At 43.1% G+C, this 25,224-nt stretch overlaps 1 protein-coding gene across 1 annotated transcript in view; it reads left to right on the forward strand.

The window, feature by feature from the left end:
• AGBL1 (AGBL carboxypeptidase 1) overlaps window positions 1–25,224 on the forward strand; it is a 797,337-nt gene that overhangs the window by 110,199 nt on the left and 661,914 nt on the right. Inside the window, exon 6 of the mRNA XM_077262682.1 lies at window positions 16,102–16,139. Coding sequence (XP_077118797.1) covers window positions 16,102–16,139 — 38 coding nt within the window. The remainder of the gene's footprint in view (window positions 1–16,101; window positions 16,140–25,224) is intronic.

Here is a 25,224-nt window from a genome sequence, read left to right on the forward strand (position 1 = left end):
TTATCTGCCCTGTTGAGGGCAGAGCAAAGTACTGAAGTGCACAGGCACCGGGAAAGGTCAGAGAGGCCCAGCGCCTGCGCACTGCAGTACTTTGCAGTACCGCCCCCCAGGTGAGTATAATCTAACCTCTTTTTCTCATCTTTCAGGATACATCGGTGGCTTATCTACAGCATTACAGAATGCTGTAGATAAGCCCCTGATGCTGGTGGGCTTAGCTCATCTTCAATTTTGGGGGTGACAGGTTCCCTTTAAGCCCTTCAGTGCCTTCCAGTTATGACAGAAGCACAGTTTTCTCTGTTGCAGATTTAGCAGAGCTCGGAATGCTGTGCCCTATTTAACCCAGTCCTTACTACTCATTACTGATTGACAGCGCTCTGCACAAATTGTATAATGAGAAAAAGTTATGGGGAGGAATCAGCGCAATAGGGCGTTATCCAGACAACAGTGTAGTGAATAAAATGGTATTGCTCACCTGATGCCATTGTATTAAGACACAACACTGGTGGAGTTTGGGGATATGATATCCAGCTGCTGCTGCTCCGCAGGTTGGAGGATCCAACATAATATTGAGGTAATAAGAGATGCAGGTATCCTGCACTGCTGGTTGTAAAATCAAGAAAATCCAATCCATGGCATGTGAGGAAGAGAGGTTTAATCTCCATACATTTTGAAGTACTCTTCATCACAAAGATTCTGCTGCTGAAGAAGTCAGAGTACTTCAAAATGTATGGAGATTAAAGGGAACCTGTCAGCAGGCTTGTGCTCAGTAATCTACACACAGTGTCAGGTCGGCGCCGTTTTACTGATTAAAATGATACCTTGGTTGATGAAATCGTCTTGTGGTTGTTGTTTAATCTTTATTTTAAGTTTTCAGTTAATGATATGCTCGTGCTACGGGGTGGTTTGTGGAGGAATCTTCATGTGGTGTTCTGCTTAGGTATTCATAGTGCAGACTCAGTGACCTGCTCCCTATTTTATAAATGATTATTATATATATTGTATATAGTAGAAATAAAAAAAATCACCTGCAGCATGATCGCATGTATGATGTGTTTTAAACTGTTTTATTTGATGATATACCGGTAAATAAATTCATTAAAAAAAATTGCCTTCTCAAAAATAGCGCTGCCTGCATAGTAGCATCTATCGGATCGCTGATGGATGCTGCAGTGCAGGCACGCCAGCGCCTTCTTAGTGGAGACAATCATTTTTTTTACTCTAGCAAGATGGTGCCACCAGCACCTGTGCAGTAGCATTTATTGGCGATCGGCGACAGCTGCTTCTGCGCAGGCACCGGTGGCGCCATCTTGGGGGAGGCACTTTTTAAAATTAAATTTACATATATCACCAAATAAAGCAATTTAATACACATTACACATGCAATCATGCTGCAGCACAGGCGCCACCACAGGGGATTTGTTTTTACAATATTTATAATATTCATTATGTAAAATAAGGGGCAGGTCACTGAGGGATCAACAACCTGCCAGAAGCCATAGTAATGAATAGCTAAGCAGAGCACCACATGAAGAGTAGTCGTAGATATGTGCCACTGACTTGTTCTTTTTCTAGCCTATCACATAAGCACATGGACTGTATACAGTAGGTCGCCGTGTGTCACTATACAATGCACTCTTTTATCAACTTATGGACTGTATGGGTCTCCTTAGGTCACTATACAATGTCCGCTCTAGTGATGAGCAAGTATACTCGTTGCTCGGGTTTTCCCGAGAATGCTCAGGTGGTCTCCGAATATTTGTGAGTGCTCGGAGATTTAGTTTTTGTTGACGCAGCTGCATTATTTGCGGCTACTAGACAGCTTGAATACATGTGGGGATTCCCTAGCAACCAGGCAACCCCCACATGTACTCAGGCTGTCTAGCAACCGTAATTCATGCAGCTGCATCGACAAAAACCAAATCTCCGAGCACTCACAAATACTCGGAGATGACCTGAGCATTCTCGGGAAAACCCGAGCAACAATTATACTTGCTCATCACTAGTCCTCTCTTATCAGCACATACACTCTGTGGGTCTCCATGTGCCACTATACAACACCCTCTTTTATCAGCTTATAGACTATATGGATCTCCGTGGGTCACTATACAACGCCCTCTCACATCGGCACATACACTGTGTGAGTCTCCTTGTGTCACTATACAACGCCCTCTCACATCAGCACATACACTGTGTGGGTCTCCATGTGTCCCTATACAACACCCTCTCACATCGGCACATACACTGTGTGGGTCTCCATGTGTCCCTATACAACACCCTCTCACATCGGCACATACACTGTGTGGGTCTCCATGTGTCCCTATACAACGCCCTCTCACATCGGCACATACACTGTGTGAGTCTCCTTGTGTCACTATACAACGCCCTCTCACATCGGCACATACACTGTGTGGGTCTCCATGTGTCCCTATACAACACCCTCTCACATCGGCACATACACTGTGTGGGTCTCCATGTGTCACTATACAAACCCCTCTCACATCGGCACATACACTGTGTGGGTCTCCGTGTGTCACTATACAACACCCTCTCACATTGGCACATACACTGTGTGGGTCTCCATGTGTCACTATACAAACCCCTCTCACATCGACACCTAGACTGTGTGGGTCTCGTGTGTTACTATACAAACCCCTCTCACATTGGCACATACACTGTGTGGGTCTCCATGTGTCACTATACAACACCCTCTCACATTGGCACATACACTGTGTGGGTCTCCATGTGTCACTATACAAACCCCTCTCACATCGGCACCTAGACTGTGTGGGTCTCCGTGTGTTACTATACAAACCCCTCTCACATTGGCACATACACTGTGTGGGTCTCCATGTGTCACTATACAAACCCCTCTCACATCGGCACATACACTGTGTGGGTCTCCGTGTGTCACTATACAAACCCCTCTCACATCGGCACATACACTGTGTGGGTCTCCGTGTGTCACTATACAAACCCCTCTCACATCGGCACATACACTGTGTGGGTCTCCATGTGTCACTATACAAACCCCTCTCACATCGGCACATACACTGTGTGGGTCTCCATGTGTCACTATACAAACCCCTCTCACATCAGCCCATACACTATGTGGGTCTCCGTGTGTCACTATACAAACCCCTCTCACATCGGCACATACACTATGTGGGTCTCCGTGTGTCACTATACAAACCCCTCTCACATCGGCACATTCACTGTGTGGGTCTCCGTGTGTCACTACACAAACCCCTCTCACATCGGCACATAGACTGTGTGGGTCTCCATGTGTCACTATACAAACCCCTCTCACATCGGCACATACACTGTGTGGGTCTCCATGTGTCACTATACAAACACCTCTCACATCGGCACATAGACTGTGTGGGTCTCCGTGTGTCACTATACAAACCCCTCTCACATCGGCACATACACTGTGTGGGTCTCCATGTGTCACTATTGTCGGGACCACACTCAGTCGGAGCAGCCTTTGGAAGTGGGGAATCACCAGAAATAATACACAAGACACGTCTCGTATAGTATATCACTGGGAAGCCTCTGAGTCACGCCTGCCTTCAAGGTGCTATCCCCTCTTTATATAGTTGTACAGGTAGTTTCAGTGGTTATACAAGTTTTGCTTGTTTAAACAAAGAGAGAAAAGAGAAGACAAAAAAAAACAGTTTCGGCTATGTGATAGTTTCACAACAAACAAAACAGTACAGTTTCGCCTAAGTGGCAGTTTCACAAACAAAAAATAGGATTTCACACTATAGCTAAAATGTCCTTGAATGGACAGGTCAATATTGATCACAAATTCCTTTTTGGTTCATTGAGGTAACCATTTTTGTTCCACTCTTCACAATCCCCCCTTTGACATATTCCATTCAAAACCTTGTCATATAGACGATTATTTTAGTCATTCTTTTTGTGATATTACAAAAAAAAAACCTTTATATTCTCGCATCCATTACACAAAATTTATTTGTGCATACCGAGATACCCTTGAGTACAACCTTGAATAATACATATATAATTACAATAACTATAATTGTATGTATTAGGCTTTGCATAATCCCGGTAACCCACCCACCGATCCCCCTGAACCAATTGGCCGGGTTAAGAAAAGAAAAGGTATCTGACCACCAGCTATCCTTATTTTGGTCATTGTCTTTGTCATACTGATCCCTGAGTCGTTGTACGTCTTCTAATTTAAATCTCATACTCATAGTACTATTCGGGTCTATATAATGACAGCAGGTGGGTCCGATGATTTGACACATACCCCCTTGTGAGGCAGTTAGGTAATCCAATACCAGGGTATGTTGGTTAGTGACTATTATAAGCTGATTCTGTACAGCTATACTAGTATTTAATATGTCCAATATATCCCAAATCTGGTCATCTAGATAATCCGTGGCTCTAACTAATTTATCCCACATCTGTGTTAACATTATTAACATCAATATCATGAGTCTTATACTGCTTTTTTGCAATGGCTTGCATGTATCCATGATGCCTTTCCTTCAAGCTTGACTGCTGTTGGAGTTGTTAACAGGACTTGGAAAGGTCCGTCAAATCTCGGTTCCAGAGTCTTTCTGGTGTGTCTTTTCACGTAGATTTGATCACCAGGTTCCAACTTGTGGCCTCCTTCGAGATTTTCTGGATCTGGAAGGGAAGCAAAAACTTGCGAATGCACTTTAGTTAAACGTTTTTGTAATTCTTGTACATAAGCAGTTAAAGTCTCAGTATTCAACATCAGTTGTTGTGGAAAATAACAACCCAAATTTGCTGCTCTACCAAAAAGAATCTCATGTGGTGACAGCTTAGCCTTCCCCCTTGGGGCGTTTCGGATGGAATACAGGGCAAGTGGTAGACACTCGGTCCAAGGCTTTCCTGTTTCTGCCATGGCCTTCTGGATTTTTAATTTTATTGTTCCATTTAATCTTTCCACTTTACCTGAACTCTGTGGGTGATACGGAGTGTGAAACTGGTTTTCTACTCCCAACATTTTCATAACATTCTGGAATATTTCTCCAGTAAAATGGGTATCCCTATCTGACTCGATCATCTCAGGCATGCCGTAACGGGGTATCAGTTCATGTGCTATTTTAATGGCAGTAGTTTTTGCTGAGGCTTTACGAACTGGATAAGCCTCTGGCCACCCTGAGAACATGTCCACACACACAAGCACATATTCGTATCCATTGTACCTAGGAAGCTGGATGTAGTCGATCTGGAGTCTTTGAAAGGGATACAGTGGTCTTACATGATGCTTGGTTGGGGTTTTAATGGTCTGACCTGGATTGTGTGCCAGGCATATAGCGCATGCAGCACACATGTTCCGAGCGAAATTACCAAAGCCTGGAGCCAACCACCTTTCTTTTACCTTGAGCGTCATACCGTTTGCCGATACATGCGTAGGTAGGTGGAGGTCACTCGCCACTGCGGGGTACCAGGCTCTGGGTAAACACAACAAAGTTCCTTTTTTCCATAATCCTTGCTGATCTTCTGCCCCTTTTTTTCTGCCACTGCCCTCGTTCTTCGTCGTCTACCTGTTTCTGAGCTTCCTTCAATCTCTCCTCATCATCTTCAGAGCTATCTAGTGTGTGGGCATGATGTAAGGGTTTACGTGCTGCCTGTTTTGCTGCTTTGTCGGCTTTATCGTTACCCCTGGCTTCCTCGGTGTCGAGTCTCACATGTGCAGCTACCTTTATCACCGCTATTTCTTTAGTTTCTTGTGCTGCCTCCAGAATCTGTCTAATGAGGGAGGCATGTTTAACAGGTTGGCCTGATGCAGTCATATAACCTCTGGCTCTCCATATTACGCCAAAATCGAAAATAATGCCATGTGCATATCTAGAATCAGTGTATATGTTTGCTGTCTGATCTTTGGCTATTTTTAGAGCTTCAACTAATGCTGTAAGTTCTGCTTCTTGTGCAGACTGATTAGCAGGGAGAGGTTCTGCTTTCAGCACTTCATGCTGAGTTACTACCGCATAACCTGTATGAAATTGTCCATTCATATCTGCATATCTACTGCCATCTATGAAAAGTTCAAATGTAGCATTACAGAGTGGCTTGTCACGTACATTACGTAAGCCCTGAGTCTCTTGTTCCATTAATTGTACACAATCATGCATTGACTCTGATGGGTCAAAGGAGTTGGAGAGTGCAGTTTCCTCAGGTATGGTACCCCCCTCAGACTCTAAAGGGAGCAAAGACGCGAGATTAAGAGTCTGAACCCTGGCAAAGGAAATGTTGGGCGGCAGTAGTAGGGAACATTGGAGACGGAGGTGTCTGGCCATTGAAATATGTTTAGGTTGGACCTGGTTAAGAATGCCATGTACATCATGAGTGGTCTGAACTAGAAGTGGGTGATCAAGAACAATCTCAGAAGCTTTATCTAATAACAGTGAAATTGCGGCTACTACTCTTACACAAGAAGGTGCGGCTCTAGCTACAAGGTCCAGATGAGCTGATATGTATGCCACAGGTCTCTGTTTGTTTCCATGTTTTTGTGTGAGCACCCCTGTAGCATGTGAGGATATCTCAGCTGCCATCAATTGAAAAGGTTTAGTGTAGTCTGGGAGTCCCAAAGCCGGAGCTGATACCAGTGCTGTTTTCAAAGAGGAAAATGACTGTTTAGCCTCTTCACTGAGTGAATATGGCGTGTTGGCAATACAGTCATATAAAGACTGCATGAGTTGACTTGCATGTATGATCCACTGTCTACAGTGTGAAACAATACCCAGGAAAGCACGCAGCTGTTTGTGATTCCTGGGTTCAAGCATGCTACGTATAGCTTCCGTACGTTGAGGTGTGAGGTGTCTAATGCCCTGTGATATGCAGTGACCTAAGAACACGACTGTTTGTTGACAAGCCTGGAGTTTCTGTCTATTTACTTTACAGCCTTCTTGCGCTAGGAAAATTAAGAAATTAACAGTTGAGGTAACTGCCGTCTGCTCATCAGGGCAACAAATAAGTAAGTCATCTACATACTGTAGAATGACTACTCCTGGTTCTGGGGTGAAATTTTTCAGCACGGTCTGCATTGCTTCAGAGTACAAAGTTGGTGAGTGTACCATACCTTGTGGCAATCTTGTCCATGCTAATTGTTTACCCTTGAATGTAAAGGCAAACAAATGCCAACAGTTCTTATGTAGTGGCACAGAAAAAAATGCGTTTGATAAGTCAATTACCGTAAAATATGCAGCAGTGCTGGGAATTTGAGACAGTAAGGTATGAGGATTCGGTACCACAGGGGTGACCGGTGCCAAAACCTTATTGATTTCCCGTAGGTCGTGCACCATGCGATATTTCACCATAGTTTCTTTGGAGGAAACTTTCTTTTTAACAGGATATAAGGGTGTATTGGCGGGTGACCTGAGTTCTACCAAAACACCTTGTAACACATAATCCTGAATTTGTTGAGAAATCGCCAGTTCTTGCTGGGCGCTGATGGGGTATTGCCTAAGCTGAGGTAAAATGGTTCCCGGGGCAGTTTCTAACAGTATAGGAGCTACTGATAAGAATCCTACATCAGTGTCTCCTTTTGCCCATAGGCTGTCAGGAACCCGAGACAAGTCAATTTTTGCTTGTTGAGTGTAAATTTCGGGAAAATCCTCCATTGCCTGTATTCTAACATATTGTTCCAGAGTTTCTGCATCTTCAGGGATGGTCAGCATAACTGTGCCATTTTCTCTAAAATGGATGTTTGCGTGCATTTTACTTAAGACATCAGTACCCAGCAAGCAGGTAGGTGCACCTTTAGCAAATAAAAATTTGGATACAAAGGTTTTAGGGCCAAAGCTCACATTTAAAGGTTTTGTAAAGGGCAACGCCTGAATTTTACCATCATACCCTTCTGCATATGTTACCTTTGAGGATATATTGTCAGGATATGGTAAAAAGTCCTGATTTAAAATGGAGGATGTTGCTCCCGTATCTATCAGAAAAGGTACATTTTTACCCTCAACCTCAACTTGTATTATTGGTCTTCTAGAAGGAAGAGAGACCTGCATAACCTTCAGTCATTCTGAGCTGTCTGTTTGATCAGGCGCTGGGTTATTTATCCTATTTTTGGGTACAAAGGTTCCTGAATCTATATCTGCTTTTCTCTTCCTACATTCCCTTTGGAAATGTCCTGGCTTCTTACAGTAATGACAAGTAAACTTTTGATTAGCAGAGCCAGTATTAGCCTGTGCAATTCTTACTGGCTTAGAATTTTCTCTTACGTCCATTTCTATCCCTACAGCTTTCTGTCTAGCCAGGTGTGGGTCTTCCAAGGTTCTCCAATCAGGGGTTGCGGCCTTAAGCTTTTCCTTCACTTTTGGAGACAATTCATCTATAAAGGTTTTTGTAACTAACCTCATCATTCCTGAAGCGGTTAGATCCATGCCTTCATCTCTGAAATTATTTTCTACACTTAGATAATATTCGTCTACTGATTGTCCAGATTTCTGAGCCACCACTCCCGTTGTTCCTCTCTGCCTCTGTTTTTCCCTCATAAAAACCATTAAGTGATCTACAAATTGCGTACCTGATTCTATCGTTTGTAAGGCACCATCTCCTGCCTGGGGCCTATGTACCTGTAGATTTGCTAATAGCTCCTGGAAGAGTCCAGGAGTCATTTCTACATAATTCTTCTCCATCTGCCCAAACTCCAGCGTGAGTCTGCATAATTTGCTGTATATATTGTGCAAATCTAACTGGACACTGGGTGGGATCTGGTGCGTTATGCAAGAGAGACATGCCTTCAGCGGGGGACCAAGGGAAATATTGTCGAGTTTGGTGATATCTAGTTCCCATTACTCCGTCAGCACCAGGTTCCCTAAAGGGTCTTGGTACTACCCTAACAGGGGCAAGTACAGCGCCATGTCTAGGTGTACCACAGGCTAGGCAATCATTTCTCCAGTCTGGATTTTGTTGTCCACAGTGCGGACATACCCATCCTCCTGGTCCGGCTAAACTTTGAGGTGGTGTTTGGAGAAAAGATGGGGCATGTGGGTTAAGGTATGGGGGTGGGGTGTTCTTATATTCCACATTTTGTTTTTCTCCGTAGCCTGCGGGTCTAATACACCACTTTTTATTCTGTTGATTATATGTCCATCCCTCTTTTTCTGCTACCCTAGAGACATCAATCAACGCTTGGATCTGATCTATCCATTTCTTGTCTCTGATTATCCCTTTTTTTTTTTCCTGAATTCCTTCCCATTTTTTTCTACTAAAGGCTTCTGCCTTAGTAACTCCAAACTTACTAAAAATCTTTCTCAGCCCCTTAGTGGCATCTTCACCACTTCTCTCCTTTATGATAGTATAGATATCTAATTCTTCTGGTTCCGACTTTGTTTGCTTATTCCCCATTTTCTTATCCTGAGCTTTTTTCTTTTCTTGCCCTAGGTGGCGTTTGGGTATGAGAATACCTCGTTACCTTCTTCCTAAGGAGCTAGGATGTTTAACGGCTTCTGCGTACCGTGTTGATGTAAGAAAATCCTGATTCCTACACCTATAGCAAACAACACAAATGCAACCAGACAGAGGATCAAAATACAACGTATCTTGTCCCAGGCTAATTTATCTGTCCTGGGCTCATACTATCATACACTTATCTGTCACCAGGTTTTCGTCAAAGACAGGATCAGAGATTGAACATAGGCGCGGAGGTCTCCCCGAAAGGACGCAACCACGTTGCCCAGTGGGACAGTCACTTCTTCTGTTTCAACACCCTGGGCGGCTTATAGGGCTATTCCCAACTTCCACACACCTTCTATTCACATTCACTCTCATTCAATGCCGTACTCTGTGAGGTGGTCAATTCCTAAGTAGTTCAAGAACCCGAGCTATAGGTATCCTCCTCTACTAGAACTTCCCGCTAAAGGACACGACACAGAAAATCTTACGGACAGTGCAGGGCAGATATAAGAGATCTAACAGTGTCTCTTACCTGGCCAGGTTTTTATTCATCTGCCGTCCATTATCCCAGATTCTCTTTTCGTTCGTATTCTGCCGGTGTTCTTGAAGGAGTACACAGACCTCGGGTCCCTGTTCAGGCGCCAGGAAATGTCGGGACCACACTCAGTCGGAGCAGCCTTTGGAAGTGGGGAATCACCAGAAATAATACACAAGACACGTCTCGTATAGTATATCACTGGGAAGCCTCTGAGTCACGCCTGCCTTCAAGGTGCTATCCCCTCTTTATATAGTTGTACAGGTAGTTTCAGTGGTTATACAAGTTTTGCTTGTTTAAACAAAGAGAGAAAAGAGAAGACAAAAAAAAACAGTTTCGGCTATGTGATAGTTTCACAACAAACAAAACAGTACAGTTTCGCCTAAGTGGCAGTTTCACAAACAAAAAATAGGATTTCACACTATAGCTAAAATGTCCTTGAATGGACAGGTCAATATTGATCACAAATTCCTTTTTGGTTCATTGAGGTAACCATTTTTGTTCCGCTCTTCACACTATACAAACCCCTCTCACATCGGCACCTAGACTGTGTGGGTCTCCATGTGTCACTATACAAACCCCTCTCACATTGGCATATACACTATGTGGGTCTCCGTGTGTCACTATACAAACCCCTCTCACATCGGCACATACACTGTGTGGGTCTCCATGTGTCGCTATACAAACCCCTCTCACATCGGCACATACACTATGTGGGTCTCCGTGTGTCACTATACAAACCCCTCTCACATCGGCACATACACTGTGTGGGTCTCTAAGTGTCATTATACAACACCCTCTCACATCGGCACATATACTGTGTGGGTCTACATGTGTCACTATACAACACCCTCTCACATCGGCACATACAGTGTGTGGGTCTCCATGTGTCACTATACAAACCCCTCTCACATCGGCACATACACTGTGTGGGTCTCCATGTGTCACTATACAAACCCCTCTCACATCGGCACATACACTGTGTGGGTCTCCATGTGTCACTATACAAACCCCTCTCACATCGGCCCATACACTATGTGGGTCTCCGTGTGTCACTATACAAACCCCTCTCACATCGGCACATACACTGTGTGGGTCTCCGTGTGTCACTACTATACAAACCCCTCTCACATCGGCATATACACTGTGTGGGTCTCCATGTGTCATTATACAACGCACTCTCGTCTCTCACACCTATGTACCTACTCTATAACTGTACAGATCTTATCTCTGAAAGAACTGAACATGCAGAAGTGTGTTTAGTATGGCATAATATAGATATGTCTGCCAGTAGTGCCAGCCCTCATCAGATGCAGCAGCTGGCAGCCCGTCAGAGTCACACATCTAGACCTGCTCTCTGAGAGATTGAAGTTTAATTAAATTAAGTGCTTTGCATGGAGTAGCAGAGCTTGCCTAATTCCAGGGGTCATTTCATGAATAAGGCTCAGTATAACCTCAAGTGCTGCCCACTCTGGCATCGAGCCTGAGTGTCTCATTCTCTGTGAATGCCTTAATTGGGATGGGCGCCAGCAGCCCTCCTGTATGCAGGTGACGCTATCATGTGAACAGTTAACGCCAGACCTTGTCTCTGTCGGGCCTGAAGTCTGTGTTTATGGAGTAACCATGGTAACATGACCTCCAGAACGAAGATGCGGAATTGTACAAATAAATGAGATCAGGCCGAGCGCTTTTTATTATCCCATGCCGATATCATGGTGCTTATCACTCATCTGCTATAATTCAGTTTTCTCAGACATTTTATTTTATCTAGCTCATTGTTTATTAGATCAGCTATAAAAAATTGATATGTTTTCACATCTGTTCCTGACATCTCAGAGAATTGTAAAGCCGGCAAGATGTACTAACATTGAGCATCTGTGTTGTGTGATCACTATGTCCCATGTAACACAGACCTCTCTCCTGGCCAGTGAAACCAACCGTAAAAGAGGTGAGAATATACAAATGCACCCCAGAGGCTTCGTTCCCACCATGAGCTTTTGGTGCGTTTTTATGTTGCAGATTTTCTGCAACATTTCTTCACTCAATAAATAAAATATAAAATACTTGCTGTTACGGAACCCCTCAGCACCCAGATTATGTTGTGCAGTTATATGTACCGTATGTATAATAGTTTCCATGTGAGAGGCATGTCCCTAATGCATCAGCCCACAGGCTGCACCCCTGGGCAGAGGGGACAAGACATCCCCCTCCTGACCTGTCCCACCTTTGTAATTCCCACAGTAAATATCGGCAGGCTCCGGCCCCCTGCGGCTATTGTAATGTATGTCTGGCCTGCCGCTTTTCAATAGGCCTGCCCTCTATACCTGTGTGATATAAATTCTGTGTCCTGTGAGTAAAGTGTTGTCATAATGGAAATACGTGGAGAAGCAGTGATATTTTATATGCGCCCATGTAATCAAGGAATTCCAGGCAGCGTCCTTCATTCAGACTCCAGCTAAAACAGAGTGGACCTCCTGAAACACGGAATGGTACTAAAGAGGTACTCTAGCACGGAAGACCCCGTTACACTGGTGGCAGACAGCGGGATGTGATACCCTGTCTACAGGAGGAAAGGAATGAATGGAAAACAGCTACCAGAAGTTAAAGAGGACTACATTAAAAGATCTGGTGGAAACCCGAGGGTTAATCGCCAGCAACAAAACAAAAGCGGATTTGATAGCAGCCATCATGGAAGACGACAGTGCAGCGCCCTCCAATGTTAACGTGGAGGAGACTGAATTCCAGAGGGAGGTAAAGAACAGACTGGCGTTCTATGGCCCAAACCCTGCAATAGAGATCATACAAGAGGTGATGGCTGATGTGCATACTGATCTGAAGGAAAAGATGGCCGAGGGGACCAGGATAGAGCTAGCCAAGATGGAGATGGCAGAGCAGACCAAAGTGGAGCTGGCCAAGATGGAGATGGCAGAGCGGAGAGAGGAGAGTCAGCGAGCAGGGGGAGCTCTGGCCTCCGACCAGGTACCTTCAACAGTAAGCCACAAAAATATCCAGTATAATGCCTTCCGACAGTTGGGGGAGGCAGAGGAAGACATTGATGGCTTTTTGCAGGACTTTGAGCGGCAGTGTGCCCTTCATCAAGTGAAGCTGGAGAAACGAGTTCAGATTCTGGCCAGCAAGCTGACCGGCCGGGCAGCGGACGCCTATCGCACGGTACCTGATGAGGACTGTATGGACTATGAGCGGATCAAAGAAGTGATCTTGGCCCAGTATGCGCTGACACCAGAGGCATACCGCCAATAGTTCCGTGGACTTATAAAATGCGTAACCGATACCCACGCTGAATGGGCCTGTAAATTACGGCGGTCACTGCTACAGTGGGTACAAGGGAGCCAAGCAACCACTAAAGAGGATGTCCTCCAGCTCTTCTTGTTAGAATGATTCTTTAATGGACTAACCCCCGAGACACAGGGATGGCTTCGGGACAGGGGGCCAATGACTCTTGAAGAGGCCGCTCGTCTGGCCGATGAACATCATGATGCCAGGAGGCCTCAGTTGTCCGGATCAAAGATGACCATCTTTGGTCGTTAGGGGTCATTGAAGAGTCAGATAGTCCCTGGGCATCCCCCGTAGTGTTAGTGCCCAAGAAGGATGGGACTGCACGGTTTTGTGTAGACTATCGTAAGCTCAATGAGAAAATGGTGACGGATGCGTATCCCATGCCACGTGTGGATGAGTTGTTAGACCGGCTGGTGGAGGCAAAGTATTTGACCACCATCGATCTATGCAAAGGCTGCTGGCAGATTTCCCTTATTCCCGACGCTATTCCCAAGTCGGCATTTGTCACCCCGTTCGGCTTATTCCAGTTTCGAGTTATGCCATTCGGGATGAAGACTGCCCCGGCGACCTTCCAGAGGCTGGCTGACCGGCTTCTGGATGGTCTCCAAGACTATGCTTGTGCCTACCTGGATGATATTGCCATCTACAGCGCGACATAGGAAGAGCATCTAAATCACCTAGAGACAGTATTAGATAGGATCCACAAGGCTGGAATCACCCTGAACCCAAACAAGTGTCACGTGGGCAAAGCAGAGGTTCAGTATTTAGGGCATTGGGTGGGAAGTGGGAAACAGCAACCAGAACCAGCCAAGATTGAGGCCATAGCCAAATGGCCCACCCCACGCACTAAAACCTAGGTCATGGCGCTTTCTAGGGACAGCGGGGTATTACAGGAAATTCGTTCCTAATTACAGCAGTGTAGCCAAGCCCCTCACTGATCTGACCCATAAGAACCAACCCCGCCAGGCAACCTGGACCCCAGAGTGTGAGGAAGCCTTCCGCCAGCTAAAGGACGCCCTCACCAATACCCCTGTATTTGCTGCACCTGATCCAACTAAGCGTTTCCTGGTTCAGACAGACGCTTCTATGTTTGGATTGGGGCAGTACTGAGCCAAGTCAGGCCGGATGGCCAAGAACACTCGGTAGCTTACCTGAGTCGGAAACTACTGCCCCGTGAAGTAAGCTATGCGGCCATCGAGAAGGAGTGCCTGGCGGTAGTATGTGCACTCAAAAAGTTGCAACCATATTTGTATGGATGACAGTTTTCCCTCCTAACGGACCATAATCCCCTAGTCTGGCTTAATCGGATCTCCGGAGACAACGCCAGATTACTGCGGTGGAGTTTAGCCCTACAACCTCTGGACTTCACCATCCACTACAGACCCGGCAAAAAAAACCGGTAACACCGATGGACTAAGTCGACAAACGGAACTGGTACCAACCCCATAAACTTCGGTCATCCCCAAACCGATCCGTTAAGGATCAGACTGTGTATGCCGATCGCGTCGCTGAAAAGGGGGAGCTGTGTAACAGAACCCCTCAGCACCCAGATTATGTTGTGCAGTTATATGTACCGTATGTATAATAGTTTCCATGTGAGAGGCATGTCCCTAATGCATCAGCCCACAGGCTGCACCCCAGGGCAGAGGGGACAAGACATCCCCCTCCTGACCTGTCCCACCTTTGTAATTCCCACAGTAAATATCAGCAGGCTCCGGCCCCCTGCGGCTATTGTAATGTATGTCTGGCCTGCCGCTTTTCAATAGGCCTGCCCTCTGTACCTGTGTGATATATATTCTGTGTCCTGTGAGTAAAGTGTTGTCATACTGGAAATACGTGGAGAAGCAGTGATATTTTATATGCGCCCATGTAATCAAGGAATTCCAGCCAGCGTCCTTCATTCAGACTCCAGCTAAAACAGAGTGGACCTCTTGAAACACGGGGTGGTATTAAAGAGGTACTCTAGCACGGAAGACCCCGTTACACTTGCATATTTAAAAAAATACCCAAAACTCATTGTGGTAACGTAGCCTAGCTGAAGTTTTTTTCATTGGTTTTTTTTAGTACATTTTTAACTCCTTTTTTTCAACTGCGGCTTTTGTCTCTTTTTGGTATGACATGGTTTTAACCTTTTCTTTTGTATTTTAGTTTTTTCCTCTTCTTCCGAGAGCCATAATTGTTTCGTTTTCCTGGTGAGATAGCCGTATAAGGGCTTCTTTTTTGCAGGACGAGATGTGCTTTAGAGTAACTCCATTCATTTTATCATGTGATGTTCTGGAAAGTAGGGAAAAACTTACAAGTGCTGTGAAATTGTAAAAAAAATGCAATTCCACAATTGTTTTACTGTCTGGTAAAAATGGCCTGGCACTATGAAAGATTTAAAAATACTTACAAATTTCAACGAGTTCGCCTAAGTTTAAGGAATGTAGTGCAGACATAACCTTGTATGGATTTTATGTCCTCCCAAACACAGTGCTACTTTAATCCATAGGCTGTGTTTGGTTTTTGTACAAATTTCTTAGGAAAAAAATGTGCCATGTTCCTTCTGATGAAATATGTACCAGGCGGACAATATCTAATTACACACAGCACCCAGTGGAGCCTGTATAGCGGCCCACGTACCACAAATCAATATGTCTGATCTGCTTTCCTGAAAAGAAGGAACCTCTAATGTTGTTACCACCCAACCTGATGTTGCTCTACTTTTACTCTGACATGTTTACGGGGAAGGAAAATGTGTTAAATGCGTGTTTGAGGTCACACACATCACCAGTTTAGAAGTGCTGAGACAGGTGAAGAGGTTTCAGACACTAATGGGAAGTATTGACAAAACTGACTTTCTTTTCTCCTTTTATTATCTTTAGGGCGGCTGTTGGAGCACTCACAGCTCTCCTCAAATCAAGTAAGTTTATTTTTCTGTGTCCTGGAAATGTTTGCACTACTTCAGTATAAGCCGGTTCCAAATGTTCAAAGCAATTATCAGGCTCTGAGACCTAGAAAGTGTAGGATTTTGTGTATTTGTCTGTGTAGACCTCTCAGGATTAGCAGACTGGGTAGAAGAAGGTGGGATTCTTCGCAGCTTTTTATGAATAATCAGTTTCTATGAAGCTAAAACAAAAAGAACTAGGACTGAGATTTTGACCACCAGTCTTAATGATGGCATTACTGGGGTATGATGCCCCTAATTCTTTCAAAAGTGCACATCTCTTAATGAAATAGGAGCATCTTATAACGTCTGCTCTGCGCACATTCGCCTAAACTCTTACGGCAGAAAGAGCGTCATTTCAAAGTGTTTTATGCCAGAATTCATATAAATAAATGAATCAGATCCATATATTTACATAAAATAAAATAAATTCTACATGCAATTTTCTTATGTCCTTCCTTATTTTAAACTCTCTAGAACAAAGAAAGAATTTCTCATTTGCTGTAAGATCTCAGCTTGATCGATATTATGTTTGTTCTTTGGCTAGTACAGTAATAAGATTTTCCTATCAGATAATGCTGTGTATCACATGTAATGTCTACCCCTTAAATTAGAACGACACTGTGAATGAAAACTGCCCTGTATCATCAAGTGCAGCAGCAAACCACCGTCCAGTATGCATGGCCGCCAGTTAACGTCATGTCCTACTGCTTTCTACTATATGAAAACCCTTCTGAAAATGAAAACGTAAGGGCAATTACCTAATCACATTGGGTTTTGCTCCTTGCACACCCAGTAAATGGTCGATTTCACCACTGAGAGCCAAGCAGATATTTCCACTGAAGCGGCCGTATTTGTAGCATTAGGCCGGCGTCACACTTAACGTATTAAAAATCGGTCCAACGCTGGATTTCCCTCTGCTGGTTCCAAAAATAGCGCAGGAGCCACGCCATTTTTTTTTCCCCAAAAAATAATCTTTTCTTAATTTCATACATGTCCCATAGTTTGTACACACACTGTACTAATTGGATTGGTCACTGACATCTACTGTATATATCTATCTATTCTGCATCTATTTACTGTATGTGATCCATCTCTTCTATCCTGTCGGCTCCTGCAGTGTTTTTCCAGAAGCTGGCAGACTAATTACCGGCTTTTCTTCTATCTTTCTGTGCAATATAAATACATATATATTTATATGTGTGTGTCACTGACATGTATATATATATGTATATATATATATATATTCTAAGTGTATATTTCTGTTCTATCTATTCTATCCTAACCTGTCAGATTTTAGTGTACACTGCACATAAAGGCTTTTCAAAGGACACCGGTGCGTAAAAGATTGTGTGATATTTTACAGAACGGGCCTTTAGTTGGTTGGTCCCCTGTACCGTCCATTTTATTTACATCTCATTTATGTTGTGCCATGTAATGTGCAAATAATTTATTTTTACAGTGAACAAACATACCTTAATAGTGCTAATAAACTGGGAAGTGTGCCATCAGCCAAGTTTCAATATGTATATGCACCAAGTACGGATTGGAAGTGGGCAAGCTCTTGGGGTCCAGGCCAACTGGCCATGTGGTGCTCTCTTCAATAAAGATGAATGATGTTTCTTCCATGAGGACACAGGTTACAAACCCTTTTAAGCTGACCCTATTATTCTAACATTAGAGAACAGATGTACTCGTGTTCAGAATTTATCCACCAGAGATTAGATTCTCTAATAAGGCTTTGACACAATAATGAGCCCCAAAGGTCTAGTAGAAGACAATCCAATTTGGAGCTGAATCACAAATGACCTGATAGATCCAAATGATAATATGTTCTGTGTGTAATTATCGTGTTAAAGTTTTGTATTGCATTCAAAAGTATTAAATGATTTTTAGAGATGGAGCGTTGGTGCAAAAAACAAGTCCAACACTGCATATACTACCACTCTATTTTAGAACCATATTTAAAGGGAACCTGTCACCTGGTTCATTTGGGCAGCACGGTGGCTCAGTGGTTAGCATTGCAGCCTTGCAGCTCTGAAGTCCTGGGTTCAAACCCCACCAAGGACAACATCTGCTAAGAGTGTGTATGTTCTCCCCATGTTTGTGTGGGTTTCCTCTGGGTTCTCCAGTTTCCTCCCTCATTCCAAAGACATACTGATAGGGAATTTAGATTGTGAGCCCCATTGGGGTCAGCAATGATAATGTGTGCAAAATGTAAAGCGCTGCGGAATATGTTAGCGCTATATAAAAATAAAGATTATTATGCTGCACAAACTGCTGACAGCAAGAATCAAAGGTCACAGCGGGAACCAGCGATGGTTTAAAAAAAAAAAGGCTTTAACGCTTTTTAGAGGAATATGACATAAATAATTATGTTAACATGTAAAGTCCTTTACCCTGCCATTGATCTCTGACCTTCAAATTATATTTTCTCTAAAATGCCGGGGCGCTTCCGTAAAATATATTCCTGGCTGCAATCATGTAGCCAGGCTCTGATTTGTGCTGCTCATGGTTTGGGCACCATGAATCATGTGACTTGCTCCCTTTAAGAGCACATTTTAACAACAGATTATCGCATTTTATGCATTCAGTTCCTCCTATAACAAAGGTAAGAACTTCTGCCTCAATTAGAGAAGGAAAAAGCAGCACTAATATACTGCTCACCAAATACTGGGTATTAAAGACTTACTATATATAGCTAGTGTCTCTTCCCTTTAAGTATGACATCTATGACTCTCTTCTAGCAGGATTTTTAAAGCAGTCTCACTTCTATTCGTAATTGACTACTTTTCCTGTAGTGACCATTATAATGATTTTATTTTTTCAGCCTGTGAATGTACCGACCTTTTCCCAGAAGTGCAATCATTCCTTTAATGTCTCTATTTAGTCTCCCTTTTCATCTAGGACTTATTGATTTCTACCGTCTACCACTGCACATGATGGATGAATGAAAACACATTTTCCTGTTTATTAATGAGAATACTTTTTTTTTTTTTTTTTTAAACTTTAATGTTAAGTTCATTTACATCTAAAGACATCAGCACACATAAAATGAACAATCTTAATTACCTAAATACTTTAATATCCTTTAAGACTTAAAGTGTCTTTCAACTAGTGAACATGATGGCATTTCACCAATTTGCCAATAATGTTAAAGGAAATATGTCAGCATGTTTTTGCTCTGTAATCTGGGGGCAGCATGTTGTAACGTATGAGACATGGATTTCAGGGATATGTCATATATTAGGCTGTGTGCTGTTTTTTGAATACAATAAGTGTTTTATCAACAGGAGATTACCACTGCTGGACTACAGTGCAAATATGACTCCTGGTGTGACCGGACCCTCAACACTGATAAGCAGCTCATTGTCATTATTCATTATACACAGAAATCTGTGGCTTGGGTGGTGTTAAGGTACCTTCACATTAAGCGACGCTGCAGCGATAGCGACAACGATGCCGATCGCTGCAGCGTCACTGTTTGATCGCTGGAGAGCTGTCACATAGACCGCTCTCCAGCGACCAACGATGCCGAGGTCCCCGGGTAACCAGGGTAAACATCGGGTTGCTAAGCGCAGGGCCGCGCTTAGTAACCCGATGTTTACCCTGGTTACCAGCGTAAAAGTAAAAAAAACAAACACTACATACTCACCTGCGCGTCCCCCGGCGTCCGCTTCCTGCACTGACTGAGTGCCGGCCCTAACAGCAGAGCGGTGATGTCACCGCTGTGCTTTTACTTTCACTTCAGGGCCGGCGCTCAGTCAGAGCAGGAAGCGGACGGCGGGGGACGCGCAGGTGAGTATGTAGTGTTTGTTTTTTTTACATTTTACACTGGTAACCAGGGTAAACATCGGGTTACTAAGCGCGGCCCTGCGCTTAGTAACCCGATATTTACCCTGGTTACCAGCGTAAAACATCGCTGGTATCGTTGCTTTTGGTGTCAAACCTGACGATACACGCCGGTCTGACGACCAAATAAAGTTCTGAACTTTATTCAGCGACCAGCGACATCACAGCAGGATCCTGATCGCTGCTGCGTGTCAAACTAAACGATATCGCTAGCCAGGACGCTGCAACGTCACGGATCGCTAGCGATATCGTTTAGTGTGAAGGTACCTTTAGGTTTCTGAGCTCTGCTACATCTACAGCAGAGAAATCTCTGGTTGTATCACAACTGCTGCATCCAGTGAACAGATACATTGCTGCAATCAGGGTCTCTTTCCCTATTTGTTGCTGCTCTCAGATGAGGTAGCAAAAACCTGCTGACAGATTCCCTTTAAAGACTAAAAGTTGACAAGAATTACATTGGCAGCATTCATGGAAAATCCAGCCTTTGCTCTCTGATTACCCAGACCAATCACAGAATCTGTGTGTTATATCATTTATGAATGTATGTACATTGGTGTGTGCATAAATGTTTGCTAGTGTGTACATGTGTGAAAGAGCATAGACTGTAAGTGTGTCACAGAGTGTGTATGACTGTACCTATAATCTGTATGTATTTGTATAATACATTATGTATTGGTATTTGTGTGTTGCAGTCCCTGAGTATATATGTGTTTGTTTCACAATTTCTAAGTATTTGTATGCTTATTCTTGTGTACATATCGATGCACTATACACGTGTGTACATGTCAATGTTAATGGATGTGAAGTACTAACTTTAAAAATTCTGCCTATGCCTCTGAGGAATCGGATCCGTGCCAATATATTTGTTGCTTTAAAGCAAGTTATCTTTCCCCACAAGGTGTTGGACATAATAGAAATTACAAGACATCGAAAGGATTCTTTTTACTATTCGTTGACAACAGTGGGACATTTTGCATCGCTCATCCAGTAGAACATGGCATGTTTATATTCATAGTTAGTACGCAGTATGAGATAATAAACCTGCAGAACATTACTGCCACATTATGACAAACCTGAAAGCTTGGGATTTTACATGAAGCGAGGATACAATTACAATTAATAAATGATTTAGATTATTAGATGAACATAGAAAAATAAGTAAAACTTTATTGGGAGGGGAAAGAGCCCTTAGGAAAACACCACATGATATCAGCAGTCTTTGACCCTTTAGGCTATGTGCACACGTTGCGGATTGGGGTGCAGAATTTTCGGCACAAAATCCGCATCTCCTGGCAGAAACCGCAGGTGTGGATTTGCCGCAGATTTTTTGCGGTTTTGATGCGGAATTGATGCAGATTTTGTGCGGATTTTGTGCGGTTTTTACCACTGCGGATTTCTATAATGCAGTGCAGAAACGCTGCAGATCCGCACAAAAGAAGTGACATGCTCTTCTTTTCAATCTGCAGCGGATTCAGTGCGGATTTTTCCGCACCATTAGCACAGCTTTTTTTTTTCCCTATTGATTTACATTGTACTGTAAATCACTGTGCGGAACTGCAGCGTTTCTGCATCGAAAAATCTGCTGCGGATCCGCACAAATTCTGCATCGTGTGCACACAGCCTTGGGGTACGTGTCCACGTTCAGGATGGCCGGCGGTTTGGACAGAGCGGCAAACCCGCTCCGCCCAAAGCTCCGCCCCCTTCTGTAGACACGATGATGCCGGATCTGTTCATTGCACACATCCGGCATCATCGCACCCCTCACATAGGGCCCTGTGTTTTACCTTGCGACGGCGCAGCGTCGTCGCAAGGTAAACGGACCTGCTGCAATCTTAAAAGAAGCGCCGCATGTCTGGAATTGCAGGGCCGCCGGATGCGTGTTACCATGCATAGTGGAGACGGGATTTCATAAAATCCCTCCACTATGCTGTAACATCTGGACGCTGCGTGTTTGATGCTGCGGCTATACGCAGCGTCAAACATGCGTTTCCTGAATGTGGAAACATACCCTTAGAGTGCATTGAGATTGGCGGCTGGTTTGCCCTATATTTATGTTTTTTGGATTAAACTTTGACTTACAGGTCAGTTACCTATGCGTGGAACTCGAGAGATATTTTTTATCCTTTTGGATGAAATTTTGCATAATTTTTTATACGTATTCAAGGTACCGCAGGCATAAAACATCATTCATAATCGCAAATTTCCACTTTATACCATAAATTCTGGTAGTAAAAAAAATATATATAAAAAATTATAGCACGCAAGGCCATATCATCATTTTCCCAGGTCTATTATTAGCGTAAATCCATGCAAATGATAGAAAACAGGCCTGAGGAGAAAAGGTTAATGCAAACATCTGCACCATTTATTGTGAATGTACTAATTTGCAAATTACTTTGTAATGAAAATATCCCCAATTCATAAATTTCATGTCATGAGAATAAATGCAGCCCATAGCTCAGTGTGCACCATTATTATCTTGGGCCCGCCATTAAAATAGAAGTTCGGTCATCATTCATTCACATGTTGCCTTTATCTAATTACCTCTGTTTAGCTGATATCAGGAGCTCGTCATAATTTCATTTTTTATAGTGAGACGCCATTTAGAAATACCGTTGTTGCAGAAGAGTAAGCGCCTTTCTTCCGAGCCTAGAAATGATGAACGTTACTACTCAAATGGATTCTTGATTTGGCTTCTGAAAGGACATATTTGCCTGACAGAAAATCTATACAGGAGACTTTTACAATAACCGGAACCTAAATGGTTTTCTGAACATTTATCGGAAGATAAACTCTAAGCTAAGGTCACTTAACCTTTACGCATGTCCCTCTGAGCTGAGGAAACTGGAGGAAATAGTTAAAAGTTAAAGCGTACAACCAGATTACTTGATTTTGGACTGTGCTGTGTAATCATTTTTCTAGATAACTCTATTAGCGATTTTTGATGAGAACCTGCAGTAAAGACCACCTGAAATGTATGCTGCGGGCTACACTCAGTCACGCACTGCCCTCCGAGTGCGGTCCGATGTTTTCCATGGACCCATAGACTTGCATTCATCAATTTTGAGGTAAAAATCGGACATGTGCAGAGCCCCAGAGAATAACATGGGTGCAAGTTCTGTTAAAACCACGAATAGAACTCATCCGATTTCAACAGTCGAGTACACGAGCCCATAAAGGGGTTTAGAGACACGATTATACTGCTGAGTCCCTCACTATAACAAGTTTCTTGTGAAGCTGGAGGTACACTGTAATCATATGATGGAAACGTCTATTTATGCAACTTTCCTTCATAAAATTGATATTAGAAGATATGAAATTATTACTATAGTTTAATTTGAAATGTAATATATTTTAATGAGCTTCTCAGCAACCTATGGTAGACTTGTCACTTTATTATGGATGGAAAGTAATGGTAGGAGGACCGTTTATCAACAGTTGTTTAGAATTGGATTCAATGCTGACAATTAAAATGGCTGCACTTCTTGTTCTTACTTTTCTAAGAATGGCTTCTGCAAAGAAAATAAATTAAAATGAGGGTACATTTAAGAATTCTCTGAAAGCAAAACTGTCCTTATGTCAAATAACAACCAATCACAGTACTGTTTTACATTTTTCAAGAGCCTTCAACTATTCCTCACTTACTCATATACAACAAACCTACCTTTGTAGGCCTCATTCACCTGTCCATGTTTAAACACCAGCTTGAAAAAATGATACCAGTGTCATCTGTATTTTGTATCAGTGTGTCCATTTTTATCATCAGTGTATCAACACTATTGGGTCAGTGTGTCCATTGTAACCATCAGTATTGGGTCAGTGTGTTCATTTTAACCATCAGTGTGTCATCAGTGTTGGGTCAGTTTGTCCATTTTAACCCCTTAACCCCCAAGGGTGGTTTGCACGTTAATGACCGGGCCACTTTTTACAATTCTGACCACTGTCCTTTTATGAGGTTATAACTCTGGAACGCTTCAATGGATCCCGGTGATTCTGACATTGTTTTCTCGTGACATATTGTACTTCATGATAGTGATAAAATTTCTTTGATATTACTTGGGTTTATTTGTGAAAAAAACAGAAATTCGGCGAAAATTTTGAAAATTTCACAATTTTCCAACTTTGAATTGTTATGCAATAAAATCACAGAGATATGTCACACAAAATACTTAATAAGTAACATTTCCCACATGTCTACTTTACATCAGCACAATTTTGGAACCAAAATTTTTTTTGTTAGGGAGTTATAAGGGTTAAAAGTTGACCAGCAATTTCTCATTTTTACAACACCATTTTTTTTAGGGACCACATCTCATTTGAAGTCATTTTGAGGGGTCTATGTGATAGAAAATAACCAAGTGTGACATCATTCCAAAAACTGCACCCCTCAAGGTGCTCAAAACCACATTCAAGAAGTTTATTAACCCTTCAGGTGTTTCACAGGAATTTTTGGAATGTTTAAATAAAAATGAACATTTAACTTTTTTTCACAAAAAATTTACTTCAGCTCCAATTTGTTTTATTTTACCAAGGGTAACAGGAGAAAATGGACCACAAAAGTTATTGTACAATTTGTATTGAGTACGCCGATACCCCATATGTGGGGGTAAACAACTGTTTGGGCGCATGGTAGAGCTCGGAAGCGAAGGAGCGCCATTTGACTTTTCAATACAAAATTGACTGGAATTGAGATGGGACGCCATGCTGCATTTGAAGAGCCCCTGATGTGCCTAAACATTGAAACCCCCCACAAGTGACACCATTTTGGAAAGTAGACCACCTAAGGAACTTATCTAGATGTGTGGTGAGCACTTTGACCCATTAAGTGATTCACAGAAGTTTATAATGCAGAGCCGTAAAAATATAAAATCATATTTTTTCACAAAAATGATCTTTTCGCCCCCAATTTTTTATTTTCCTAAGGGTAAGAGAAGAAATTGGGCCCCAAAAGATGTTGTACAATTTGTCCTGAGTACGCTGATACCCCACATGTGGGGGTAAACCACTGTTTGGGCGCATGGGAGAGCTCGGAAGGGAAGGAGCGCCGTTTGATGTTTCAATGCAAAATTGACAGGAATTGAGATGGGACACCATGTTGCGTTTGGAGAGCAACTGATGTGCCTCAACATTGAAACCCCCCACAAGTGACACCATTTTGGAAAGTAGACCCCCTAAGGAACTCATCTAGATGTGTTGTGAGAGCTTTGAA

This window comes from Ranitomeya variabilis, chromosome 5 (assembly GCF_051348905.1).
Source record: "Ranitomeya variabilis isolate aRanVar5 chromosome 5, aRanVar5.hap1, whole genome shotgun sequence".
NCBI classification, from domain to species: domain Eukaryota; kingdom Metazoa; phylum Chordata; class Amphibia; order Anura; family Dendrobatidae; genus Ranitomeya; species Ranitomeya variabilis.